We start from the raw sequence: 10,000 nt of genomic DNA, 5'->3' as shown, positions 1-10,000 counted from the left end.
CAACGACATGAGTGAATATTATAACTGTTTGAAAAATGTTTGTTTTTGTTTCTGAGCTTTGAATGTTATATGCTAATTAGTCAAATAATTATTAATGACTAGCATTCTCCATAGCAACCTCTCCACTTGAGCATGCACGTGAATAGGTGCAGAAGACTTCCTCTCCTCTTAGATTTCCTTGCTGGCTCCAGCAGATGTAGCAGTATGTGCATGTCATTGGAAGAATGCTATAACAAGATACTGGATAAGTCCTTACAGGCAATATTTGTCATTTGTATCATAAAATGATCTTTTAATTAGATGAAACACTTCCTGTTTTACAAGTTAGTACATGACCTCAATATACACTACCATTTCTCTTCCTTTTCTTGTCTCTCTCCCTTTCTCTCTTTCTCTCTGTCTCTTTCCACCTCTCTCTCACTTTCTCTCTTTCTCTCTCTCCCTCTCTCTTTCTCTCTGTCTCTTTCCACCTCTCTCTCACTCTCTCTCTTTCTCTCTCTCCCTCTCTCTCTTTCTCTCTTTCTCTCTCTCTTTCTTTCTGTCTCTTTCCACCTCTCTCTCTGTCTCTGCCCTGCTCTGCACCTCCATTCTCCGAGATAAATTTCTCTCTTTCTCACTATTTTTTGATTTGAATTGTAAACTCAAGGCTGTGTGGGAGGAGAGAGAGAGAGAGAGAGATAGAGAGAGGGATGAATAAGAGATGGGGCTTTTTGATGTTAGGAGCAGATGGATTTTGTCTGTCTGTTCGCACACACAGTGACAGTGATGAGCCTGGGAACAAGCCTCAAAGCGTAATGAGCTCTCCCTTAAGGAGGCACAACGCACAGCCTTAAGGAGGCACAGCTGTAACGAGCTACACCATACAGCCTTAAAGAAGTACAGCCTTAACAAGACACATCCTCAATGAGGTAGAGAGTGCAGCCTTAACAGGCAGACTCCACTCCCTTAAGAAGGTGCAGAGAACAGCACAGCCATAACAAGGCAGGCAGAATTGCTTTAATGACATGCGCAGACATACAGCACAGGCTTAAAGAGGTGCAGAGCAAGGCCATAGTACAATCTTAATGTAGGGTGTGGTACACCCATCTAAGATTTTTTCCAGGACCTTAATGAAGGTCACATTGGGCCCTTAACAGAATGCACAGGCTACCGAGGTACCGAGGATATCCATAATGTAGCTTATAGTTTTTTTCTGGTTGGTTATACACATATTTTCCAGAACTAAAAACACAAAGCTCTTAACCATGCATATTATTCTCAAAACCTTACAACACCAGAGAAAGACTCACTTTTGACTGAAAAACACTATACACACTCCTTAAAACCAAATATTCCACACAGAATACCACACACATACAGCAGGTATGTACACACACAAACTACACTTATACTGTGTGCTCTAAAACGCAAAACTCACTTAATCAAAATACCAAGACCTCAAAACAGCCACTGCATAAGCCATTTACAACATTTACATTCATGTAACTGTTCACAAATCCACCCATAAAATGTGATGAGTCACAAAACAAACTTCTGAATTGCTGTATTAAAAATACTGAGGGAAATGCATTGCAAATGTATCGCAGCAGTACTCCATATTTACTGTGTATTTAAATTACTGTTACAGTAAAAACAAACACAAACCCCACAATGTCAGGCATCATCTTGTCAATCATAAGGATTTGGCCACAAATCTGACCAGCTTCCCTCATGCTCTTTCCACGGTTTACAGCATGACACTATCCACAAGAACTACTTAAATGTCCTCTCTGTGATGTTTCTTGCTCCATTTTTTTCTTTGCTATATAAGTTTAGCATACTTTATATGCCCCAGTCAAGTAGGAGAACTGAGTAAATAATTATTATGTACCGTGTTTTCACATGTGGGATTATGGTATTGTTTATTGGCATACTGCGTTTTGGTGACGCTAGTGTTTAGGAAAATGAGAAAGGTGAGCACAGCCTTAACGATGCACACCATACAGTCTTGACGAGGAGCACAGCCTTAACGATGTGCACCATACAGCCTTAACGAGAAGCACAGCCTTAGCAATGTGCACCATACAGCCTTAACGAGGAGCACAGCCTTAACGATGCACACCATACAGTCTTAACGAGGAGCACAGCCTTAACGATGTGCACCATACAGCCTTAACGAGAAGCACAGCCTTAACAATGTGCACCATACAACCTTAACGAGGAGCACAGCCTTAACGATGCACACCATACAGTCTTAACGAGGAGCACAGCCTTAACGATGTGCGCCATACAGCCTTAACGAGGAGCACAGCCTTAACAATGTGCACCATACAGCCTTAACGAGGAGCACAGCCTTAACGATGCACACCATACAGTCTTAACGAGGAGCACAGCCTTAACGATGTGCACCATACAGCCTTAATGAGGAGCACAGCCATAACAATGTGCACCATAACAGCCTTAATGAGGAGCACAGCCATAACCTGGTGCATTACATGCCCTTAATAAGTTACACAACACAATCTTAATGAGGTACAGAAGACAGCATTAACCATTTTTAACCTTAGAGAACTATGTTGGACAGTATTATAATATAATATTAACACACAATATATGTTTAATAATTAACAATGATGTTTTTATACTATATGTTATGCTATTGCCATTAAACTAATGAACAGTAATAGAATCTATTTAGACAAATAAGGTCATGATAATTGATTACTCATAGAATTCACTGACTGCTGGCTTGTTTAATGTTTGTGGCTCCTACCTTGAGTAGACCACATATTCTCAGTTTGGCACTGTGGGAGTTCAAAGCTCCTCTATGTTCATATTCTCTTCTTCTATGCACACTATACATTTGATGCTTTTATGGCAGACGTGAGCATAAAAAATGGATAGAAGCACTCAGCACTTTTCCTTTCACTTCTCTAATCACGTAAGGTGGATGTTTTCAGCATACACAATCAGTATAGGACAGCTGGGGAACACTTGCACTGTGTTGTATGGTAGGAGCTTATGAGCACTGCGCTATATGTTAGGAGTTTATGAGCATTACGCTGTATTGTACACACGCACACACACAGAATGTGGCCTGTGGTGGGAAATATCATCTTGTATATTTCATATATCTTCTCCTGTGTAATTTTCACAGCAGGTATTAATTTCCTGCAGTGTGAACAAGACTGTGTGTGTGTGTGTGTGTGTGTGTGTGTGTGCGTGCATGCACGCATAATCACTCTTTCTTGTCTTTGCTTTGTTTTATAACATCCTACTAGAACAACACTATAGTGCCACTATGTGTCTGGGGGCGCGGGGAGTGGGTGTGTGTTGTCGGGGTCTTTGCATGCACAAGTGCCAGATGTCAGTATATTTGTGACTTCTGAGTCAATTCCTCTCATTTTCATGTTCACTAACATGGGAGAAAGGCAGCTTTACATGTGTGAAATATTGAGAGGGAGACAGAGAGAGAGAGAGACACGGAGAGAGAGAGAGAGAGAGAGAGAGAGAGAGAGAAATGAAGTGAGAGGGGGAAAGAGAGAGAGACATAGATAGAGAGAGACAGGGGGAGAGAAACAGAGGGAGATAGAGACAGAGGGAGAGACAGCAAGAGAGAGAAAGAGGTAGAGAGAGAGGGAGCTCAATTACTACTGTCCAGCCATGGAAAAGGGCAGACATAAAGAGACCTGACTGCTAAAAAACAAAGGAATATGTTGTTATGGCATCACAAGTGAGGTTCAGATAGAGTTTTTTTCAAACTGCTCTTCCAGTTGCACTACAGAAAGTCAGGCCAATGTAGGCTAATAATTGAACTGAACTGAAGTAAGAGAGAGAGGTGAATGGGTGAATTCTCTCTTTCAACGGTGCTGTTATTCCCAGTGGTGTCCTGAGGACTTTTGCAAATCATTCAGTGTGAGAGAATTCTGGACATCTGCCCAGATAAAATGAGGTGTTTTCCTCATCCTTGTTTTATCCTTACTCCCATTTTACAACAGGATTTTAACGTATTTTCCAAAAAGACACATTTCTGTTCCGCCTAAATCATCGGACCCTCTGCATCCTCTGCTTCTTGTCTCTCCCTCAGCCTCAGTTCCTACTCTGTCAGCCTGCCTCTCTCTGTCTCTCTCTTACTGACACTTATTTAAATGTGTGATCTGTTTTGACCTCGGGCTGTTTACCACATGCTTTACTGATAGTCACAGAGGACAGAAAATGAGAGAAAGGGAAGAGAGAGAGAGAGAGACAGAGAGAAGTGGCTGCATTAGACTACAAGTGATAGTCTTTTCTATAAATGTCAGTGCAGGAGTGCATTACTGTGTCTTGCAGGCTCTTGACGGGCACTTTCTGTAAACTACAGCCCTTTGCCACCTAGTTCATCCGTCTCAGTAAGACACTAAACAGGTGCTAGAGTCAGAGACCACATCACACACACACACACACACACACACACACACACACACACACACACACACACACACACACACACACACACACACACACACACACCCATGCACCTGTGCACACACACACACACACACACACACACACACATGCACGTATGCCTGTGCGTGCGCACACACACACACACACACACGGATGCATGCACACACACATGGATGCATGCACGCACGCACACACACACACACACACACACACACATACCCATGCACCTGTGCACACACACACACACACACACACACACACACATGCACGTATGCCTGTGCGTGCGCACACACACACACACACACACACACACACATACACACACAAACGAATGCATGCACACACAGACATACACACACACAAACACACACACACACACACACACACACACACACACACACACACACACACACACACACACACAGACAAACACACACACACACACACACACACACACACACACACACACATACACACACACACACACACACACACACACACACACACACACACACACATACACACACACACACACACACACACACACACACACACACACACACACACACACACACACACATACACACACACACACACACACACACACACACACACACACACACTCACACACACACACACACACACACACACACACACACACACACACACACACACACACACACACACACACACACCCATGCACCTGTGCACACACACACACACACACACACACACACACATGCACGTATGCCTGTGCGTGCGCACACACACACACACACACACACGGATGCATGCACGCACGCACACACACACACACACACACACATACACACACAAACGAATGCATGCACACACAGACATACACACGCACAAACACACACACACACATACCCATGCACCTGTGCACACACATACAAACACAAAGCATGAGAAGAAAAAAATCCCACATTTTTGTAAAAAACAAATAAAATAAATAAGAGCCTTTCCCTTAGCTATGCATTTTGAGGATAGTGATGGACATCACAAAGGAAATAGGGAAATAGGGAAATGGAACTCGCAGAGTTGAGATGGTCCACAAACTAATAAAATGCCAAAACATTCGGTTTTACAGTAGTTAGATGTTAAAAAGACATTCCAGCAAACATGCTTGGGTGTGTTAATGTTTAAGCCAGTTTTGTTGTGGTTAGCACAAAAAGATCACTTTGACTCAATGTTACTTAATTTCCTTAACTAGCTTTTAGTTTGGCAAAACAGGATTTATTCTTTGCAGCCATTGTTGCAGCTTATAGGACCACAGCGGTGTGCAAATTGACTGCTTTATTGTAATTCAACCCTTTTAAAAATGCATTTATGTATCAGTAAATGCGGTCGATGAGCTGCAAATGGGAGCTGCTTTCGGAATGCTGTGTGTGCTGGATTTGTTATCATAATGAGAGCTGTAATGTAAAGCAGCTGAGAGACAGTGGGAGAAGTGGAGGCCTCCTGCGTTTCTCCTGCAGCGCAGCGTATGGCATCTGAGAAGCTCCTAATAACCAGGCTCCATGTCCAACCTGTAACAAAAGAGAAATGGAGAGGATATGGGAGGAGAGGAGCGGCGAATAGAGGAGAGGAGGGGAGAAAAGAGGAGAGGAGAGGAGAGGAGAGGGGAGGGGAGGGGAGGAGAGGAGATGGGAGGAGGGGAGGGGAGAGGAGGGGAGAGGAAAGGAGAGGAGAGGAAGGGAGTGGAGAGGAGAGGAAGAGAGAGGGGAGCGGAGGGGAGGCGATCGGAGGGGAGGAGAGGAGAGGAGATGGGAGGAGAGGAGGGGAGAGGAGAGGAGGAGAGAGGAGGGGAGGAGAGAGAAAGAGAGCAAAGGTGAGTGAAGGAGAGGAAAGGATAAAAGGAAAACGTTCTTGAGAGGCTCAAGAGACTCTCATAGAATATTTGAGAGGATCTCTGCACCTGTCTGAAACTGTGTGTGTGTGTGTGTGTGTGTGTGTGTGTGTGTGTGTGTGTGTGTGTGTGTGTGTGTGTGTGTGTGTGTTCGCTAAGGTTTTCCGGCTATATGCTTTAGTAGAGAGTGTGATGGTGTGAACTGAATATTCTAAAGCTGGTTTCCATGCCAACATGCCATCCCTTCTCAGAATGAAAATCTGGGCAACGGAACGAAGGAATGTTCCAGAACATTAATCCGGGGGAGGGGTGAGGTGAAGGGGGGTTGTTTGGAGGGGTTGATTTTATTCCTCACACATGACTGGCTGATGGAGAGATCCCCTTTTCCATTTGGAAACCAGCAGGATTGAGGACAGCAAGTTAAGGATTGCTTATGATGGAGATTACGATGGAGAGTTGCAGAGAATTACATTTCTGAAATTCTTCTCCCTCTGACACACATACACAATAAACAAAATACAGCAGACCTGTAAATTCAACATTCGTTGGATATGAGACCAAGATTCAAACAGAAGGGTAGTATTCTGATTAGCTACACTGCTGAGTTCTGAAGAAAGAGACAATATATCTATTCAAACCGCAGATGCTCTCTCTCTCACTCGTTCTTTTCCTTTCACTACCCCATCTCTCTTTCTTTCTCTCTCTCTCTCTCTCTCTCTCTCTCTCTCTCTCTCTGTCTCTGCAGATGTGTTGGCAGACTTGACGCTGATTATTTCACCTTTCTGTGTCTCAGTATGTTACGTTTTGCATCTGTGTGTGTTTCCCATGAATAAGGGCAAGCATATGGCTACCGGTCACGTCTCTATAGGTGCTTTTACTATGTGTGTACATGCTTCTGTGTGAATGGAGCAAGAGTAAGGACTGTTAAGTTAAAGTGCACTGATGCCATGACCTTAAGTAACTTATGTTCACACGCACACACACACACACACACACACACACACACACACACACACACAGAGCACCCCCCTCCCTCATTTGTGCTGTCCTCTGGTAGTACGCTCTGAGATAGACCTGCCCTGCCGCTGCATCACTAATCCCTCAGTGGGCCTTTTCAACAGGATGCCAGGACTGCTGGGAGCAGAATGTGATGCTTGGTTGACCAAAAGACAATCTCTGCACAGGATGAATGAAATCCAGACTTAAAGAGGGAAGCTTTATACAGACAACATGGTATGAACAGTATGCCAAAATAAGTCCCAGTGACATATTTTGCACACGTGCCGCTTTCCAGAGGTCTTTCTGTAGGTCATTCCAGGGGTCTTTCTGGAGGACGGACTCATTGACATCAGGGTAGCTTTACTGTCTCACTGAGAGCACTGCTGAGGACATTACAGTCTCTCAGTCTCTCATAACTAACAGTTACATCCTAGAACCCCCACTGGGGATTCTAGAACCACATTAGGAGTCTAGGACCTGCATTCTGGTGGTGCAACGCTGAAGGGTTTCAAACCACAGAGAAGACTGCAACGGAGGTGCAGGTCTGTGCTCCCTCTGCTCGCTGATCCTCGACAAGCACGGAGGGATTTCGAGGAGTATGCGGGGAAAAAAAACTCTCTGAAAAAGACACATGGGTCTGTTTACTGGGATAATAATTAAGTCCAAAGCTGTTGTGGCAATAATTAGTTACGTAATGTCATGGTAGTAAATATTTAGGAAATCACTGAAGAGATCCCCTTGACGTAAGAGAGGAGCTCACCTTCTCGCCAATGGACTCCTCCACTGTTTTAGTAGTCCTTCTTCCACTCTTTCACTCTTCCACTCTTTCACTCTTTCACTCTTTATTCCTTCTCTTGTCCACCTCCACTTGGGGCAAGCACAGCAAGTTACTCATACGGCCAGAGACCCTTTATTGTGTACGTGTGTGTGTCTGGTTATGTGCAATAGTGCCTCATTGTGTGTGTTTGTGAGTTGTGCGTGTTGTGTGTATTTGTGTGTCTTATGTGTGTTTGTGTGTATGTGTGTCTGTGTGTATGTGTGTCTGTGTGTATGTGTGCCATCTGCTCGTGTCTGCTCTCTGATGCTCTCACTGTGAGACTAATTACAGGACTTTACACGTCTCCACGGCGACCAGTGCCATAGCGTCAGAGACCTGACCACATTCTACAAAGGAATACACACACACACACACACACACACACACACACACAACAATAACAAATACTTAACAAATACTTATAATAGTGTATTTTTAACTAGACTATTTGCAAAAGGTTCAAGTTGATCAATCATTCAGTTAATTAAAAACATCTAATAATTTCACTAAGCATTCCAGCATTTGACCTGTTTTTGAAGGCCAGCAACGCAATCAGAGCTTGATTAAAGACTGATCTCTGAAATTCCAGTGAAAAGCCTCTTTGGAGGATTAGCCTATCAAGGCCCAGTCTTTGTAATTCTGATAGATCTTGAGAAGCAGCAAAGTGTTGATCTGGACACTTTCTCATTTATTCATTCAAAACACAATAACATCCAGTGTTCGCTTCAGCGGCTAAAATCTGTGTGTGTGCATCTGTGTAATGTTAATAGCAAGTGTTATGTAATAAATTAATATGAATGACCTGCTCCCACCTCCTTAAACTCATCAGCAAGCAACACATAAGTTACATACTCACATTTCCTAGACACACACACACACACACACACACATATATACACACGTGCGCGCACACAATAATGTCATCATCACTTATGCTCAACACATTTTGAAATTTTTGTGTTTGTTGAGGGAATATTTTGGTTATTCTTTATCTAGTATGTGTCAGTAGAGAATTACTCACAGGCATAACCTTGCTGTTCAAGTGTTGCTCTCTGTGTGTGTGTGTGTGTGTGTGTGGGTGTGTGTGTGTGTGTGCACGCATCATTCATTAAGCCATTATCAGCAACTTCACAAAACACCACAAACATATTGAAGCAAGAGTTACATTGGTAATTGTGGTATACATTTCTGTAGTGTAGAAAGTGCTGTGGATAAGTGGAAATATCTGTGGAGTAAAGCACACGTGGAGGCAGGCTGACAGACTGATACAGGCAGACAGGAAGACAGTGGCAGTGGAAGATAAGTAATTTTATAACAGCGATTAAAGTAGGTGACCTGAATTTGAATAAGATTGAAAGAAGTGTACAGGTCTAAAAGTGTGTGTGTGTGTGTGTGTGTGTGTGTACAGTTTGTGTGTGTCATAGACATTCATGCTGTTTTAATGCCTGAACATCATACAAATCATGTAATGCCCTCTTTCTCTTATAGGTAATCTGCAGTGATTATAGGTGATCTGCAGTATTCTGTATACCAGGCTAATCTACAGCATTCTGTAATAACAACCTCAAACACACATTCTCTTCCTCTCTATTTTCCCAACTCCTTCTCTCCTTCTACAAACGTCCTTGGCTGCCCCCCACAACCCCTTGTTTCCTAGGTAACTACGGTGAGAGTGGGATGGCGGCGTTTAAGGAGATGGCTGGGAAGGAGGGGATCTGCATCGCGCACTCTGATAAGATCTGGAGTAACGCGGGCGAGCAGAACTTCGACCGGCTACTCCTGAAGCTTCGTAGCCATCTGCCCAAGGCCCGCGTGGTGGCCTGCTTCTGCGAGGGCATGACCGTCCGCGGCATCCTCATGGCGATGCGGAGACAGAACCTGGCCGGGGA

General features: G+C 43.9%; 1 protein-coding gene across 1 annotated transcript in view; it reads left to right on the top strand.

Annotated features, from left to right (window-relative positions):
- grm5b (glutamate receptor, metabotropic 5b) overlaps positions 1-10,000 on the top strand; it is a 56,214-nt gene that overhangs the window by 5,141 nt on the left and 41,073 nt on the right. The window contains exon 2 of the mRNA XM_027012180.2: positions 9,769-10,000. This exon is cut by the window's right edge and continues 18 nt beyond it. Within this exon, the coding sequence (XP_026867981.2) occupies positions 9,769-10,000 (232 nt within the window). The remainder of the gene's footprint in view (positions 1-9,768) is intronic.

The sequence above is a fragment of the Electrophorus electricus genome, chromosome 15, assembly GCF_013358815.1.
Source record: "Electrophorus electricus isolate fEleEle1 chromosome 15, fEleEle1.pri, whole genome shotgun sequence".
In the NCBI taxonomy this organism is placed as follows: Eukaryota; Metazoa; Chordata; class Actinopteri; order Gymnotiformes; family Gymnotidae; genus Electrophorus; species Electrophorus electricus.
Note: the sequence above shows the minus strand (reverse complement) of the source record. Positions and strands in the feature narration are given on the sequence as shown.